The sequence below is a fragment of the Crinia signifera genome, chromosome 5 (assembly GCF_055691185.1).
Source record: "Crinia signifera chromosome 5, ASM5569118v1, whole genome shotgun sequence".
NCBI classification, from domain to species: Eukaryota; Metazoa; Chordata; class Amphibia; order Anura; family Myobatrachidae; genus Crinia; species Crinia signifera.
The window spans coordinates 226,572,426-226,592,078 of record NC_139221.1 but is presented as its reverse complement, the minus strand read 5'-3'; the positions used below and the strand labels follow the sequence as shown (position 1 = coordinate 226,592,078).

Sequence of the window (19,653 nt, the reverse complement as noted above, 5' to 3'; positions counted from 1 at the left end):
CACTGACTCCCGTCGGATTCTCTGAAGAACCCAAGGGATGAGAGGCACTGGAGGGAAGATGTAGAGGAACTGGATCAGTTCCTCTACATCTTCCCTCCAAGGGGCAGTGAGAGCATCTACTGCCACTGCTTGGGGATCTCTTGTCCGAGCGCATTACCGGGGCAACTGATGGTTGTGCCTGGAGGCCATCATGTCTATCTGCGGACATCCCCACCGACGAGTCAAGGTCTGGAAGACCTGGGGGTTCAGACACCACTCTCCGTGATGGACGTCTCGGCGGCTGAGGTAGTCTGCCTCCCAATTTTCCACGCCTGGTATGAAAATGGCAGACACGGCCCCTGCGTGCTCCTGCACCCAGCACAGAATCCTCTTCACCTCTCTCATCGCTGCACGGCTGCGAGTGCCTCCCTGTTTGTTTATGTAAGCCACAGCCGTGGCGTTGTCAGACTGCACTCTGATGTCCTTGTTCCGGAGAACGACTTCCGCTTGAAGGAGGGCATAGTACACCGCTCAGAGTTCCAGCACATTGATGGACATCTGTGCTTCCTCCAGGGTCCACAGTCCCTGGAAGTGGAGACAGAGTGTGACCGCTCCCCAGCCCCTGAGGCTGGCATCTGTGGTGAGAAGCATCCAGTTGTGTATGGCGAACCTCCGTCCCTCCTGCAGGTTGCTGGAGTCGAGCCACCACGCCAGTGATGCTCGAGCGTGATGGGAAAGAGAGATCCGCTGATGCAGAAAAAGGTGCAAACCTGTCCCCAGGAACAGAATCCTCTGCGAGGGGGTCAGTTGCGACTTCTGGATATTGAGCATCCAGCCATGGGACTCCAGGGTCTGACGTGTCAGCCGGATGTTGTGCAGCAGGATCTCCTTGGACGGAGCCTTCAACAGGAGGTCGTCCAAGTAAGGGACAATGGTAACTCCCTGAGCCCTGAGTATTTCCATCATGACAGCCATGACTTTGGTAAATACCCGTGGTGCAGAGGAGAGGCCGACGGGAAGGGCTCTGAACTGTAGGTGACAGCTCCGAACGGCAAACCGCAGGTAGGCCTGGTGAGGGGGCCAGATGGGGATATGCAGGTATGCATCTTTTATATCGATGGATACTAGAAACTCCCCAGGCTCCAGGCCTGCAATGACTGACTGCAGAGACTCCATCTTGAAGCGAGTGAACCGCAGAAACGGATTGAGCTGTTTCAGATTCAAGATGGGCCTTACTGAGCTGTCCGGCTTGGGAACCAGAAACAGGCTGGAATAGAATCCCTTTGCCTTTTCCGATTCTGGGACTGGGATAACCACCCCCATGTCCCTGAGCCTTTGAATGGCAGCCTGCAAAGCCCTGCCTTTCTCCTAAGAAGCTGGCAAACCTGTGGGAAAAAAACGTAGAGGAGGAGGCAACAAGAAATCTATCTTGTAGCCTACTGCCACCAGGTCCTTTACCCATGCGTCCTGGCAAGACATGGACCAAGCCTGTTGGTAAAACAGCAGACGGCCCCCACCCTGCGCTACGGACAGGGACTGGGAGAGTCATGCTGAGGGCTTTGAGGTAACCTTTGCATCCAAGATGGGTGCGTTGGCTGAACCTCTGCCTCGGAAGCCTCTAGAACTGGTAGCCACTCCACGTGACCTACCCCTGAATCTGGGGGTGGGTCGGAAGGAACGAAAGGACTGCCCTCCAGTAGTTGGGAAGGACCTGCGTGGGGGAGGGGCTGCTGTAGGCAGGAACTGTGACTTACCCCCCGTAGCCTGTGAGATCATCTTGTCCAGCTCTGGACCAAAGAGCGCCTCACCAGCAAAGGGTAATGCTTCCACCGCCTTCTTGGAGTCAGCGTCCGCATTCCACTGTCTCAACCAAAGAGTACGGCGAGCTGAAACTGAGAGGGCAGAGACACGAGCCGCCAGCATACAAACATCTGAAGAGGCTTCAACTAAGTAACCTGCAGCCTCACGTATGTGTTCCACGAGAAGCAACATATCACCTGCCCCTGGGTCTAGAGAGGAGGCCACCTGGGATGCCCAGACCTCCATGGCCCTATTGACCCAACAGCCCACCTGTGCTGGCCTTTGCAAGAGACCTGCGGCCGAATAAATATTCTTCAGGGTGCTCTCTAACCTTCTGTCAGATACATCCTTAAGGGTAGAGGCTCCTGGTATGGGCAACACTGTCTTTTTAGACAAGCGTGATACCGAAGAGTCTACAGCAGGGGGCGTCTCACATGACTTCCTAGCATCCTTAGGAAAGGGATAGGAAGTAAAAAACCTCTGGGACACCTGAAACTTCTTGTCCGGGTGTAACCAAGCTTTTTGCAAGTGGTCATCCAGCTCTTCTGAGGCTGGGAAGCATGCAGACTGTTTTTGCCTTTTAGCAAACACTGAGGGGCGCGCAGCAGGCCTCTCCTCTTCAGAGACATTGAGGGTTAAACGGACTGCTTGTATTAAGTCCTCTAAACCCTGAGAGGGGACATCAGTGTTCTGTAGCACTGGAGCCTCAGGCTCATTAAATTCACCCTCCTCTAGATCTGGCATGTCATCATCTTTATCATCTAACAGAGGGACCTGAGGAAAAATCCTATTAGCAGAAGCCAGTCTAGGGGGAGGGGGTGCTGGGGTGTCTGCATGTAATGCTCTAGACAGACCCTCAACAGCAGAGGGTAACTCTGCCTGTTGATCCCTGGCTGCATCCCTGTCTTGTCTGGCTGAAGATAACTCTGAGGCCAGCTGAGAAATCACTGTGGACAATTGAGAAGCCCATACAGGAATATCCTGCCCCGCTGCTGAAGGAGGGGGGACTGGGGCTGCAGCACATGGGGGACATAAAATGGCGCCCTCAGCGTGTGGGGTGAGCTTAGTGCTGCACTTCTTGCAAGCAATCTTTTTAGGAGCCCCACCAGCCATCATACACTCATCAATCATCCACAGAGAGGAGAGAGAGAGGTTAAGCACTGGACAGGAGAGGAGGTATACAAAAAGCAGAGTCTGCCACAAGCCAGAGACGCGCACTGTATATAAATATAACTTGCGCCGGCTAAGGAACCTTTTTAGACACAGTCCAAGCCGCCCTGACCTCCTATGTCCCGCTGTGACTCGCTGTACCAGCGTCACCTGCACTCTTCAGACGCCTCGAGGGAGCCGCGGATCACGCTGCTGCTTCAATGGCTGCCGCACCTATGAAGAAGGAGGAAGCGGAAGTGCCCAGCATGCCACGCGCCTATGCTCCGCTCCTCGCTAATGGCGCTGTATTTGAAAGTGCGCTGCCGCGATCTTTTTTTTCCGCTGAATGCCCCGCTAACAGGGGATCAGCGTTATACTTACCCCTGCCTTGGCTGTCGGGTGCGGCATGCTGACTGGTCCTCGAGGCGCATTGCGTGCAGCGGCGACGGGACCTCAGGATCTGTGGATCCTGCAGCCGGGTACCGGAGGCGAGCTGCGTGCAGCTACGACCGGACCCGCCGACAGCGCCCTCGTCGCAGGCAGGTAGGGACAGGGGGCTACCTGCCTGTCCTCCTGCTGATTGCAGATTATTAAAAACAATTAAAAAATAAAAAAGACCAGGAGTGAGCAATGAATGCTCCCGTAGGGCACATGCTAAGACTGCCTAGAGTTAGTCACTATTAATTTATTCTAAAGTGCCCAAGCTCCCTGTGGTCGCCTTCTATTCCCCACTGTAACTCTCCAGTGTCACCTAGTGGAGGAAAGAGAAAAAACAAACTTTATTGTGTCGGGTGATCCCAATCCCTATATGCCTGTGCCCTGCTGATTAATCCAGCAGCCGGGTCACAAGCCTACCCTCACCATGTCATGCTTCTCACTACTCATTCACCCACTGTTTTTCTCCAACCATCTCATTGCCAACTCAAATCCATTGCTCGGGGCTTGTGCCCCTATTTCCCCCTAGTTGTGGCCTTTGTGTTATCTGTATATTCATGGAGTAAAGTGCATCTATATTAAATCTTACATGACAATGCAATATTTAACCCCATTGTTAATGTGTTATAAGTTACTGCCACCAGAGCACCCACTAGAAAGCAGTCTGTAGTATACACATTACCATACCCTGATAGGGGATGCGGTCATTCGTCAGACTGCATTTAGGTCTACAGTCATTAGGTCGACCCCACTAGGTCGACTGGCAGGAAGGTCGACCTGACTTAAGGTCGACATGGGCCAAGGTCGACATGACTTAAGGTCGAATTTGCATAAAGGTCGACATGAGGAAGGTCGACTGGTCATAAGGTCGACATGGGTTTTTCACTGTTTTTTGAGCCGACATGTGCCGACAGGCGGTATTTCATGCCCTACCATCCACTAGGGCGTGGTGGGAGAATAAAATAGTGTGCCGAGCGCAGCGAGGCACCGTGCCCAAAGCATTGCGAGCGAAGCGAGCGATGCGAGGGTCCGATTCTCATTGCCAACTGTGTCCATGTCGACTGTGTCGACATTCGGATCAAAAAACAGTGAAAAACCCATGTCGACCTTATGACCAGTCGACCTTCCTCATGTCGACCTTTATGCAAATTCGACCTTAAGTCATGTCGACCTTGGCCCATGTCGACCTTAAGTCAGGTCGACCTTCCTGCCAGTCGACCTAGTGGGGTCGACCTAATGACTGTAGACCTAAATGCAGTCTGACGAATGATCCCATTCCCCTGATAGACACTTGGCATTTGTGCCCCTACCTGTTTTCCTCTCCATCCAGGATAGAGTGGTACGCTGCTATTTCCTTCTCCAGCTGCATCTTGTGGGACAGCAAATGTTCCCTATCCCTTTGATGCTGCTCAGTTTCACTTTTAATTTCCTCTAGTTCTGCTTCCAATTTAGTGATCACAGAGCCCAAGTTCTGGAGCTCAATGTCATGCCAGTGTTTAGCATCATACAATGAGTTCTCCAAACCTCTTTTCTACAAACAGATAAAAAAAATATTACACACCTTATGTAGAAAATAGCGCTAGAAACATTGTTTTAATGTAATGGTCCCCATCAGAGGTGTATTGGGGAAATGGACTTATTTCCCAACGACCGGGTCAGGTGACTGGGAATATTACACATGTTCAAAAATTCCAGATCCCATTCCAGACCGGGAACTTTTTAAATTACCGCTATATTCTGACTGTTCCCTGATCCTCAGTGGCCACTGATCGGTGGATCCAGTTGGCAGAGTGGTCGAGGAATCAGAATATTACGCAATATTACGCATTTGATGTATGGGCCTATGGGGACCATAAGTCCAATGTCAAATATCACTTGTGTCATACTTTACCTTTGTATTTGTGTAGCAGCCTATCAAGGAAGATAGGCTGCTACACAGGATTCATATAGACAGTTCACATACCCTCCTACATCTGAAGGGCAGAAATCGGTACACATTCAAAAGGGGGCATGGTCACAAGCAAAAGGGGCGTGGTCATACTCCCTTTCTGAATGTGTACTGGGCATTGATTGGACACTTTTTCCCCCCACATATTTACAGTTATATACATAGATGTGGGATCAGGCACCTGGGGCAACAGAATTGCATATATTATTGTCACTGTAAGTTAAGGAACTGATGGGCAATCATTAACTTTAAATGTATAATTAACTTAAGTGTACCCCAGTTTGAGCTGACTCTGACAGACACTGCTGCGACCGGCGGCCGGCGGCTCCGGAACCAGCCATAGACGTGGCTCTGCTGCACAGCATTGCACAGCTTCCAGCATCCAGATATATCAATGGCGCATGCGCCGGACGGCCTTTACTGCATCCTGGATGGTGACACGCACAAGCCAGAGTTGAGAATCCACCCCTCCCACTGACATGATGTCAGAAGGAGGAGGAAAGGTAAGAGTTCAGTGCTGACAAGCCGTGGCACCGGGAAGTGACGCGGCAACTGTGTGTGTGCGTTCCCCTGAGGGCTGTGCGCTGGGTCCACGGTGGCGGCGCGTGACGTCATGATGCATCATGCGCTGGCCCGGGACCCGCAAAGCACCCTTGGGAACTGGTGCATTGTGGGCAGAAAAAACGGTACATTCGGTACACTTGAATTTTGCCAGTACTGTACCGGCAAAATCGGTACTGTTGGAGGGTATGGTATTGTCCCTTCTTATCCTGAGAATTTTAAAGGTGACAGTACACCTACCAACGTCCTCAGGGACTCCGTCTCTGCTTGCAGGCTCTGGATTTTGCATGCTGTATCATGGAACTCCTCTCTTAGACTCTCAACAACTTCTTCTTCCTGTCTTTGTAACGCTGGCAGAGCTACTGATTGCTGTTAGTGAAAAAAACAAGGTGATAGACTTCACTGTCATACAGTAATTGTAACAGACAAATGCGTTCAAATTAGTAATTATTATTTATATAAGGTAATGTGTATTTAGCATGAGTACTTCAACTATGATATAACTAGTGCTATTTTTCAGTAGGCTCCAGCAGGAACTGAGGCCCTTATTCTAGTTCACTCTTTCTGACAAAATCTTTCTTAGATGGACAAAACCATGTGCACTGCAGGGGGGCAGATTTAAAATGTGCAGAGAAAAAGCATCAGTGCTTTGTGTAGTAGTAATTTGTTAGCTCCAGGATTAGCCAAAAACTACTGGATGTATTTGGATGGCGTTCTCACTATGGGATAGCTTAGTGATAAAGAAATGATCTTGATGTGAAATAATAACCAATAAACGAAAAATCAGACTCTTGTCACTCGACGCGTATGAGTCCTATATCATCAGACAGCCAATAAGATTTTACAGCTCTTGTCACAGAGCAGAATATATATGACAATTCTGAGATTACCCTCAGTGGCCTATGCCCCAGTTAAATAGAGATGTTAGTTTTTTGGGGTGCCGCACCCTGCACCTAGATATAGCGCTAGGGACCCCCAATGTACAGAGAAGCCTTGACGCGGCTTGGGGGCATATCATACACCTGCGCAGGTATATGTAACCAATATCTCTGAATTCTATTATCATGTAGTGTTCAAGATTGGTTACTAATACTATTCAGTGAGCTGGGGGAACCAACGTCTTTTTTTACTTACTCAGTACTAACCCCTCCCTTGCCTGCACCTGAGTGGTATTACTAAACTAATTGAGCATCTACCACTATCCATATGTAAATTGAGATGTTGCTGGATATTATTGGCTGAATCAGAGCATGAACAAATTTTGTCCTGTGTTTTCCACATGAAATTATGGATAGTATTCTAGGAATATACTATTGCTTCTAAGTTCTAATAAGATAGTTTCCACAATTAAATGTATCATTAAACATACACAAATGTAGCTGCATGTTTGGTGATGCTGAAGCTGGATTTACAGTAGAATTTTCATACAAACTTATTCCAAGAAATATTAGGTCCATGTGACTGCCTAATGCTTGTTTATGTCCCTTGAGACTGAATGTCTGAAACTGGTTCTTGGAACACAGCACACATAACTCCCACATACAACATTTCCGCTATATGAGAATAATTATGTACTGTTGTGTTCCATAACTCTAGTTTCATACAGCCTCGAGGCTCCCGAAAATCAGGTTCCCCTCCTGGCCCCCCGGAAAGGTGCGAAAGCCTCCAGCATTCCGCCTGCCCCCCCCCCCCCCGACCACCCCACATATCCCCAGCATCAGCATTTAAACACAGCGACGCTGCTTTCATGGGGGGGTGGAGCTAAAATTATGCAAATTGCGTCATTTCAGCCCTGCTCCATACTCGGATACCCTCGAATCGAGGTATTTGCAGAACGGGGGCGGGGCTTGATGACACTTAGATCAGACCCCCAAAGCGCTTCTGATAGTCTCTAAAAGTAGGAAAGCCTGACTTTTGGCCCAATATACGTTGGCTGGATTGTGTAAATGTATGTATACTACTACACAAAGCACTGATGCTTTTTCAGGCAAACACCCCAATGTATCAAAGCACTTACTTTAGCTTGAAGAAGAGCACCAGATTCAGCTCTATTCTTTTCAATGTCTTTCTCCCAATGAATTCTGATGGTCTCCAATATATCATCAAGTCCTGTACCAATTGGGGTGTCCACTTCTTCCAGCTGGGATCCTGCTAGCTGCTTGTACAGAGTCTTCACATCCTAAAAACCCACATCATAACTTTTCAGGATGGAGCAGTAAATTTCTTAATTAGTTTTAAATGATATGTAAACACAGGATAATTTTCCCACAGGGATTTTACCGACCTGAAGGGGCTAATGATTAATGCCCTCGATTTATTATACTGTATAATAATAGCTTGTACTATTACTCCGGGGACCTGAGGAGATGGAATGTTGTGAAGTGAGTATCTTCCAAACTCTCCAGGATTCTCCAGTATGGTGCAACTTTACTGCAATTGGTAAATGTGGTTAGTGGCTTAATAGGCATATGCATGTGCCTCAGCCTGTTTAGGAACCGTTAAAGCTGGCCATGCACTTTAAGATTATCTGTCCAACTATTCAACCTATTGGAAAACGAATCTGGTAATGTTTGGATACAAATAATCAGCCAATTGCTTTCAAATGCTGAAAATGGTCATTCAGACAAATTGGTTAAATAAACACAATGTTGTCTACCATCCTGGAAATGCTCGGCCGACTCCCGGGTTGTTGGGCGACCTAGAGGAGGGGCCATAGACTATTTTTGGGAGACCTCCCTGACTGGGTAGTCAAACTCCCTGATGTCCTGCCCCATGGGTTCCACATGCGTGATGTTCACCAAACTCTGATAGGCTATAGAAATTGTGCTTGCTGCACACTGCCTATCATGACAATTTTGTAGATGACATGGCTCCTTACAAAGTCTTTGCTATACACATTGGTTTCCCATCTCCACCTCTGCACACTCCTCCCATGTCTGCTTCAAGAACTGCTTCCATGGACCATGGACTGCAAAAATGGACTACTTTGGGACAGGCTAGTAGAATTTAAGGTCAGTGATTAGAGACCAGTGCCTACTTTAAGTCAGGTTTGCCTGCCCTACCTCTCCAGTCCATCCCTGTTTGCCTTCTGCTCTCCATGTTTGTCTGTGTCTCATTGTGTGTGTATCCCGGTCTTCTCTTCTTGTCACTAGAGGTAATTCAGTAAGTATAGCAAATGCTCACCAAAATGTCATCATCAATATCATTCAATGATTACACATGCTCCTAATCACCACAAATAATACGGCTTTCTCAGGATGCATGTATTTTCATATTGTGTGTACATTCTCTTTGTTCTTGGCCTACGTTAGACTGACCCTTTCAGTCTTGTATCACCAGAGGCAAGCTTAAGTAGGACAATCCTGCAAATCTGCATGGGCTTATGTACAGTACTTGCACATAGAGAGCCTGATTTAGCATGGATCGCTACTAAGAAAAAGCAAATTTACAAATGTATCGTAAATCGCGATGCATTCATAGAGCCAAGTAAGTCTGGTAAGTCTGAGGCTTCCACTAATCTGAGACAGAGACAGAGACAGGGTGGAAGTGGTCAGCACTGATGTCAGAGACCCAGTCAGCCCCAGTGTTCTTGAAATGAACAGTGCAAGTTACCCAACATACTTTATGTCAAGTGGCGCAGTATTTATTTTGCATAAGCTGCACAGTATGATGCTATAATAGCCTGCAACTGTAGCAGGGGAAAGATACCAACACTTTCCTTATTAAATAACAAAAGCATATGTGAGACACTTAACATTTTTCAAAAAATAATAATTTCTGTACTAAAAATAATTGATACATTAGGCCTTATTCTGGTTCACTCTCAGAGGCAAATTCCTTCTCAAATGGACAAAAGCATGTGCGCTGCAGGGGGCGGATGTAAAATGTGCAGACAATTAGATTTGGGTGAGTTTTTTTGTTTTTCTGCAGGGAAAATACGGACTGCTTTATTTCTACACTGCAATATAGATCTCACTTTGAAGAAAAACCCCACCCAAATCTAATTCTCTCTGCACATGTTATATCTGCCCCACCTGAAGTGCACATGGTTTTGTCTATTTGAGAAGGAATTTGCCTCTGAGAGTGAACCAGAATAAGGCCCATTGTGTTCATTTAACTGATCTAGGAGTCTTGGGGGGGGGGGGGGGATTCATATGCAAGGGGGTGTTTCGAGATGTAGTTTGGAGTGCTTGGATGTAGATGTAGTGCTTGGGGGGGGGGGTCCCCCTTTCATCTGTCCCTAAAGCCTGAGAAATAAGAATATCTTTTGTGCTAATAGCAGGGTTTGGGGCCATGTTTATTAAACAATATTTATGGGATTTCAATGTGTAGCCAAAAATATTAAGGAACCACTGAATGTATCAAGGATAGAATGTTGCAAATATTGTCAATATCTGCAAAGCAATGTCTACTACTAAGCTGTTTGATTTTCTGAATCACTTTTTTGGGGGGAGAGGATCTACTGAATGCCTCACCATCTGCTCGCAATGATGCCTGCATGAGCCGATGACTGATCATGCTCAATAAGCCTAATTCAGGCATGATTGCAGGACCAATGTGTTCTCAAAATGGGCAAAACCATGTGCACTGCAGGTGGGGCAAATGTAACGTGCAGAGAGAGTTAGATTTGGGTGGGTTCTTTGTTTCTGTGCATGGTAAATATTGTCAGCTTTATTCTTACACTTCAATTTAAATTTCAGTTTGAACTCACCCCACCCAAATCTAACTCTCTCTGCACATGCTGCATTTCCCCCATCTGCAGTGCACATAGTTTTGCCCATTTTGACCACAAATGTGGCAGTTAATAATATAAGCTGGAAAAAATGCTGCTTCTGAGAAGATGCATCAGCTAATCAACTACAAGTCATACCCTGTATGTAAAATACCATTTACCTCTTCGTGGTTCTTTGACAGTAGAGCAAGCTCTTCCTTCATGCCCTCTATCTGACTCTCCAAGTCCATTTTTGTCAAGTTTGCATCATCAATCACTTTGTACAAGGATCGGATCTCCTCCTCCACCGCTTTTCTAAACGGCTGCTCATTCTCATATCTGCAAATAAAGTGACATTTAATTTGCATCAACAACATTTTAAGAAAAACAAGATTGTATTTCAGTGTGTATGCAGAGTTCCCAAGTTTCATGCTACTAGAGCAGAGAGTCTCAGGTGGAGGGATGGGGCCTGGGTGAAAGCAGAGGCAGAACTACCATTGGTCCAGCAGGTGTTTATCACTGGGGCCCTTGAGTATTAGGGGCTCACTGCTGCCACCCACTGCAGTGTTGCATATTATGCACTTGGATTGAAGTAGAGGATGGGGGCCCAAAGTATATTTTTGCACCTGGGTCAACCACTCACAAGTACTGTCACTGGTTGAAAGGATGTGGCCAAGCCCCATGGCTCCTGTATTTGTCATTTTGGGGGCATTCCCACTGCTCCCCAAGCAGCTAGGCAGCCTCGGCTCTTCTCCCCACACTAAATAAATGCTGTGCACATGTGCATGACATCTATTCAGTGATCATTGGCTGTGTTGATCACTGCCCCTCCCCCAGGGGCGGATTGGCCCACCGGGGAACCGGGCTGTTTCCCGGGGGGCCGGCACATTTTACTGCAGAGGAGGCCGCTCACCCCCCCCTAACTAGGCCGCGGCATCTTCGTGCTGGGCCGCGGCACTGTGCCCTGATTGAAGATGGCCGCGCTGCGGCCAGCCTCGACTTTTCCCACAGTTAAAATGGCCGCGGGAGGGCTGGTGCGCATGCGCGCGCACACAGCTGCTCCCGCGGTCCGGAGGGATGGCTACGCTGCCCACATGATCCTCCCCATCAGCAGCAGCGCGCAGGTCTGTTTTGCGCGCTGGGCTGGGGAGCCGGGATCCGATGGGCGGCAGCAGCGTTAAACGAAGCAGGCAGACTCAGCAGCAGGTCTGATGGCGCAGGAGGCAGGTAAATGGCAGTGGCACTGCCAGAAATAATAATTTTTGGCCTCAGGGAGGTGTGTGTGTATATATATATATATATATATATATGTGTGTGTGTGTGTGTGTATATATATATATATATATATATGTGTGTGTGTATATATATATATATATATGTATGTATGTATATATGTATACATGTGTGCATATATATGTACAGTGCTCGAAGTGGTCTGGTACCGGCACTTTCTTCGAGCACTGATTTATTTATTTTTCTTTGCTCCCCTGTCTACTCAGCGCCGCGGCACAGTGGAGCTGTCTGTCTCCGCCCATGGGAACTCCGTCGCTCCCGTCATCCCCCTTCCGGCTGACAGGTGGGGGGGGGGGAGTTATTGCGGTAGGAAGAGGCGGCGGGGCTTATTGCAGCACTGCTGCTGCTGGGTCGGACCCGGATACAGCGGCGGACCCGGAGCTTCCTGACCGTGCCGAGTTTTCCCATTCCCAAGCGGCAATCATTTACACAGCAAAGTCAACCTGGTTGTTCAGTGTAAATGATTGTCAGTTAACAAAATTGGAAAAACTCTCCCAAAATCTCTCACTTTCTGATTCTCACACCCTGTTACATTTGGCCCCAATATGTTTAAACTGAATATGCTCCATGTGATATGAATTTTGTTATATTTATTTTTCAGACAAGACACAGTTTACCTACAAATATCATGTGAGCTCCTGTAATAAGTCAATACAGCACTATGCTGGCTACGTAAACTACGTAAGTGGCTGTGGAGCCCTAAAAATACACAATGCTTAATATCCCCACTATCCACCTCATACCCCCAGTATCCAAGTCGGCGTGGAGTTAATACGTGTGGCGAGCGAAGCGAGCCACCGAGCCCGAAGCGTGGCGAGCGCAGCGGATACGCGTCCCCTCGCTGCGCTCGCCACACTTTATGAAATCGACTCAGCATCGACGCGGATACTGGGGGTATGACATGGATAGTGGGGGTATGACGTGGATAGTGGGGGTCTATACTTACCCTCCTCCTGCCCGGGCACGCGTTGATCCCCGCTGACTCGCGCTGGGATCTACGGTGACTCCCCGGCAGTCGCATTCAGTCCCCCTGCTCCGGCACTCGCCACGAACGCTGTACGCAATTAGCGTAGTGCCGCTGGGGAGCACTGAAACCATGTGATATGCTGCCAGCGGCACTACGCCACTGCGAGTGCCGGAGGAGGGGGACTGAACACTGCCTCTGGGGAGTAACCGTCGCTGCCATAATCGGGGATCACCACCCGGAGGAGTGTAAGTATAAACCACACCACCCTGCTCCCAGTGCTGCCTTTTGTATTATCATGGCGTTGGCTACGCTGACAATGTAGCTTAGCCTATGTTGAAAACGTAGCATAGCCAGGCGCCGTGATAATACAAAAGTAACGTTTCATACGTTTCAACTAGAACATATACCCCTTTCACATAGCACCTAATTACTGGGTTCATGCCGGTCTCTTGCCAATTTGACCCGGTAATTGTTGCAATGTGAAAGGGGGTTAGCAGGTCCCACAAACCAGTAGCAACAAGGCAATATGAACAGGTAAAAAAGAAGGGTTCTTACAGGTTCGTTGCTGTGTTGATTTGTGGTGTGAATGGGTTAATCGGTTCACACATAGGAGGAGGCAGTGCTAGGAGCTCTAAGCACTGCCTCCTCCCCCACCCCCGATGATGCTCCGCCACAATATTACCGGTTCACTGAAGCAATCTGAACAGCGCAAAATGAAGGTCTGAACCATTTCAAGTCCTGGTGCGACCCTGCATTTTGCGATGTGAAAGCAGTATTAGTCTTATTATTATTAAGTCTCAGATTTAAAGGTTCTAAATTTGTGTTTTTTAATTCATGTTTTAGAATTTTATATGTTTTAAAAAATTTGAGTTAAGGAATGCATGCATTGTATGAAAATAATACAAAACTATGCAATATAGCCTTATCTTTTGAAGCACTGTAACGTCGATGCAGGGATTCACAGCTAAGCGGGGGCAGGGATTCACAGCTAAGCACCTGACCGCCATTTACTCTAGTCGTGGTGGTCCAGGAAATGTGAGCTATCCCCAGAGAGTGCCTTGTCTGCAGTGTCAGCCCTTATGTAATGTTACAGTGCAGCAATCGGCTCCTGTCACTGTGCGAGAGCTGGTCAAGGTACATCTCCCTTATGATGCTAGAGTAGATGTGTCCTGCAACTGCCCAGCAGCATTTGATCATGTGATGCTTACACAATTGTGCGAGTGCTATGCTATATGAGGCTGTGATCCATTTGCAGCTACAGCTTTCCTATTAAAGCGAATGGTTTGTGAGTGCGTGCATAAGTTTGCATACGTGAATCTCAGTAACTGGCACTCTCGCTAAGGACATATCTGTGTGTATATATATATATATATATATATATATATATATCCTCAAAGGCACTCTGGTTGTCAGTTTCCCAATGCCATGTTGCCTTCCCAGTCGTAGTTCACACCTTGAAAAAGAGGCCCAGCAGCCTTGAAACGTCGGTTCATGTGTTTTAAATGAACATCCAAAAGGTGCAACAACAAACGGACGTTTTGGGGAATGCTCCCTGTTTTCAAGGTGCAGATATGGTGACAATAAAAATACAAGAGGACTCTTACCTTATAACGGCAAAGAGAGAAGTGTAGTGCGCCCATCACCGTGTAGTCCCGGCGTCTGGGTGGAAGCGACAGGTGCATCACTTCCGGTCTTTAGCAACCAGATAACAATTCACCTTAGTAGTGTATATACATAAATTAAGGATGCTGGTCGAGAGCTCATGCTCACTAAAAAGAAAATAGAACAAATCGAGCCCGACTTTCGTACACCTGCCGCAGAGGATTCAAGCCAGAAATGGTTAACTAAACTTCAGGCACAAGTGGACAAATACCATTGTCAAATTTAAGAAATCCAAGTTCACAGCAGTGAAAGATGATTATGACTCAAATAAAGTATATAAGTGGGAAATGGGAGACGAATCAGCCCCACAGCAGCCATACAATGCTAGAGCCAGACACCACTGGCGCAAATGAAGAGAAGGCCACCTCCAATAGTAACAGTGAGTTTGCCTACAATGATGTGGACTGTATTCCTGAAGGTACAACATCAGTCCTTTTAGGGGACCCTCAGGACGTTCCAACAACGTCCATGGAAAAGGCAAACCACCTGTAGGGATGGTTAGACCGAAAGGAACAGGAACAAGAACAAGAACAACTCCAAGAAATCTGTGATAATTAACCTGTCCTCACGCACACTCAACACGGACGAAACAACTGTATTAGCAAGGGGCCTCTCCTCCATCCCTACTAATTAATGATCGCCAATGGGGGATTGACTTATACAAATTTGGATGCAAACTAAGACTCAATGAATATTATCAACATTCAACATTGGAAGTTACACCCAATATTCATCAAACCTTTGTTAATTCTAGGAAATTGGCCAAATGTGATCCTCCCTCCACTAACCCTTGATTAAAGACATTTACAAGACTCTTGAATGACTCCGTGTCCAGATATACAGCAACTACCAGTGTAAAACATCATAATATTTCACGCAAGGAATGACAGGCATTACAACAGCTGGGCACTTGGGAGCCCCCCTCATGGAGCCAGTTGAGAGTTAGTGCCGCAGCGGTGCCCGCACCATTCCCAACCCCCCATGGAGCCAGGTGAGTGCAGCGGCTCCCGCTCCGTCTCCAACACCCTTGCCCCCCCCCTACCTGGGGCATTGCCGAACCTGGCATGGGCCCTGGATAAACGCAGAGGGATCGTCATAATGGACCTTGACGTCTATAGATCCGAAGCCTTATCACAACTTAAGGACAGTAACACATACAGTTAACTAAGCAAGGACCCCACGTGGGAGTAAAAGAAAGAGCTGGACTCCATCCTGGATGCAGCAGTTCTAAACAACAACCCATCCAAGAAGTTGTCCGATTCTCTTAAACAGGACTTTCCGATTTGCCCAGTATTCTTCATGGTACCCAAATTTCACAAAAATGCAGAACACCCGCCAGGCAGGCCTATCATATCCGCAAGAAACACACTTTACCATCCAATTTCAGCATTTCTCAATAGCCTATTACAGCCCCTGATCCTTAAGCAAAACAATCACATCAAAGATATCAAGCTATCTTAAGCTGATACAACACTACAAAGGTGATGTTGAAAACATACTGCTCTGCACGATGGACATTGCAGCCTTTAGATGGCAATTCCGCATCAGAAAAGCCTAGAAACAACAGTACTGAGTTCACAGAAAGAAGAGGTACTGAGAATACCCAGACAGGATCTCAGCAGATACACCACATCCAGCCCGGTAATACCCAGAGCCACACGAGCACTCTGGCCAATAGTTTCCACTGATAAGCACTCACTTTAAAAACAAAAGACCCATGACATGCTTTACTCGTGGAAAAAACATAAAGGGGGAAATTTACTAAAGGAAATGTGTAAAAAAATAGGTGTAAAAATAGGTGTATTTGTACCCAGAAATACACTTTTTTTTTACATTTTCTATCCCGAAAATAAGGCAATTCGTATTGATAGCACATCAATACGAATTGCTGTATTTTCGGGATAGAAAGGGGGAAATTTACTAAAGGAAATTTGTAAAAAATAGGTGTATTTGTATCCAGAAATACACTTATTTTTGACATTTACTATCCCGAAAATACGGCAATTCGTATTCGTATTGATAGCACATCAATACGAATACTAATTGCCGTATTTTCGGTATAGTAAATGTCAAAAATAAGTGTATTTCTGGGTACAAATACACCTATTTTTACACCTATTTTTTACACATTTCCTTTAGTAAATTTCCCCCAAAAGATCTAATAGTCCACACGGACATTACAGGCTTTTCAGAAAATCCTCAAACGGTTAACCCTGATGCAACGTTTCTAAGATGTACTCCAGGTTGCTACAAATGTGTACAGTGCACTACTTGTCAATCAATGGTGAAAGGTTCTACGTTTACTTTAAAACCAGCATCAGACACTTTTAAAATCAAACACGCAGTTTCATGCAAATTGACACATGTGGTATACCTGTTGACATGCTCATGTGGACTAGGGTATGTTGGCAAAACTATTAGATCAAGAGAACGAGCCGCAATGCATCGATCTTTAATCAAGGCAGCTATCAACAACAAAACAAACGGGAAAATCTCAGATCAGCCCGTGGCGAGGCATTTTGCAGAAAAAAAACACAGCCTTAATGACCTCCACCATCACATCATAGATCATGTGCCGGCTAACCTTAGAGGTGGAGACCGAGCCACCAGTTTGTTACAGACAGAGGCCCGGTGGATTTTCAAACTCAGAACCACTGTCCCACAGGGCATGAACGATATGATGCCATGGAATGTGTTCTAAAATATTCAGTATATGGGAGTCAGATAAATGGCACACATTGCAAAAAAAATCACTTAATATGACATGGTATTAAATTGGTAAACAGGGTCTCAGGGACACTGTTTTTTTCAAATACATTTTTTTCTTTTACACTGCAGTCTACACGGATCTGACTGATCCATGCAGGCTGCCGATATGAATTTGTATTTAAAATACAAATTTGTATTGGCAAAAATACAAATCTATACGCCATTGGAAAATACAAAGCAGTCAATAACGGCTGCTTAGTAAATTTCCCTCCGGAATACGAATTCTTAAATGAAATATGACGGCTATGCCAGACGTATTCATTCGTATTAAGAAAACGAATACGAATTTTCGTATTCGTATTCTTAGTAAATTTCTACCTATGAGTGTAATAGAAAAGTATTTCAAGAAGTTAGAATCTAAGAATTCTTGGCTCACTTATAATATTCTTGGACCCTGCCCATCTCTGCTTCAGGGAGACGGGCAGAGTTAGGGGGGTTGCGGGGGGGCGTAGGTGACTGACGGGGACCGGCGGCGAGGCAGCGGGGACCGAAGGGGAACGCCATCGGAACAAGGCGCACAAGCGTCTTGTATGCGCACGCCCCCTTCCGATGGATGGCGGGGCCTGCGGCTGGCAGAGGCTGGCAATTCTAACGCCAGCCGCCGCAAGTATGAGAGGGGCTCCATCTGTATGTTGATCACACCGTATTATCCTAATATACAGCAACAGCACAATGTTACAGCATTGTAACAAAGTACAAGACTAGCTGTAGTCTTGGCTGACTGCCAGGCACCATTACGTAACTTTAATAGGTAGCAGCATAGACTTGCTACATGTTGGCTTAATAGTACAGCTTTCTTCTAATGTGTTGATAATAATGTACATATGTTTCCAGGGAGGCAGGAGTTAATAATATTTGTCATTGTGCTGGTCCATTGACAGTCCTGACTTTCTGATCATGTCAAAATAAAGGCTGATTTTTCAGTGTCTATATTATGTTTTTCTGAAGGCTGAGAGCACATTGCTACATTTCAGTGTGACATATCCTGTACACTACTTGTATGAAGAGGAGACGTTGAAGACAATTTGTTAATGTACTGCATTGGAAGTTCTTCATGCAAGTCCTTCATGACTAAAATGTAAACCAGTTGTCACAGGCCTGATTGTGTCATTAACAGGCATTTAAGCAAATATAGACATTAGTTGTTTTGGTGAAATAGATCCTGTGTTTCGTAGCAGTATGAGTTACCTGGTAAATTCCGGCTTAGAGGTGGAATTTTTGTGAAAGAGAAAAGCCTCCTTGTTTCTCAGCACAAAGAGACCCTGATCTAGAATAATATTCCTGTTACTTTCCTGGGAGCGTAAATGGACAGTATTGATAGGTGTGTTTTTCTCTACATATTTATACTTACAAAAGAACACATTCAGATATCATGTGTAGAATGAATAACAAGAGTACAACTTTGTTTATGGCTTTTCCTATAGGATGGTAATCTGCAAATATTTATTTACTCACTTGATCTACTCATTTAGGAATGATTTAGGCCTTTTACATGTAATTTTATTGAAACTCAGTACTAAAGTTCTAAGATCATTACCTTTTTGGCATACCTTTCAACTATCTAAATTTTTCACAGCACCATCCTGTTAATTTGGGAAGGTCCTGGGTCCTGCCCGGGGCTAGCAGTGTCCTGCAGTGGGGCAGTTGGGAGTCCCCATGCCCAGTGCTGAGCAGCGGTGAATAGATGCTGTGTGCTACTGTCTGCTATTATAAGGGCAATGGCCTCCGGATGGGTGGGGAAGCCTGTGCTCCTCTGTATAGAAGCGCAGTGGGTGGGGGTAGGTCACCCCATTGAAGAGTGACACCCAGGTGTGGGCCACACCCCAGCACCCTACTAGTGACGCCATGGATTGGCAGCCACAAGCACTGGTTTTGCCTATGACATTGACTATAAATAATTACAGTATAATCTGTCCTGGCCCACTGCCATGATGGAAACGGCAAAGCAGGTAAGAATGACAAACTTTTGGTGATATTATAGTGGTAATATGGAGTCACACACAAAGTGACTATACTGTAGTTGCAGGCAGCAGCTGAAACCTGATTTACTACCTAATGTGAACAGGGCTGGATTAACCAGGGGGCGACAGGGGCACCCACAGCCAATCATATGGGAGGCCGCTGGTTGGCTGAGAGAATTCTTTTCAAAATATAAATGCACATTCAGCAGCCGCTTCCCGCCCCGTCAATACCGCTTCTAGTTCTCATCTGGCAGGGACCCCACCGCTGACTTCATCCGCCACAGGGACCTTGCTGTGTTGCTGCCCAGATCCCCGCTGCCTGGCCCCCACGCTGCGCAGGTACCGCCTGCCTCCGTTCCGGAATGGGGGGGGGGAACAACTTTGTTGTCCAGGGCCCCCACAGACCTTAATCCGGCTC

At 46.7% G+C, this 19,653-nt stretch overlaps 1 protein-coding gene across 1 annotated transcript in view; it reads right to left on the bottom strand.

The window, feature by feature from the left end:
• The window catches only part of BFSP2 (beaded filament structural protein 2), a 47,623-nt gene that overhangs the window by 2,587 nt on the left and 25,383 nt on the right, over positions 1-19,653 (bottom strand). Inside the window, exons 3-6 of the mRNA XM_083188590.1 lie at positions 10,766-10,922; positions 7,890-8,051; positions 6,113-6,241; positions 4,674-4,894 (exon numbers count right to left, since the gene is read on the bottom strand). Of these exons, the coding sequence (XP_083044716.1) occupies positions 4,674-4,894; positions 6,113-6,241; positions 7,890-8,051; positions 10,766-10,922 (669 nt within the window). The remainder of the gene's footprint in view (positions 1-4,673; positions 4,895-6,112; positions 6,242-7,889; positions 8,052-10,765; positions 10,923-19,653) is intronic.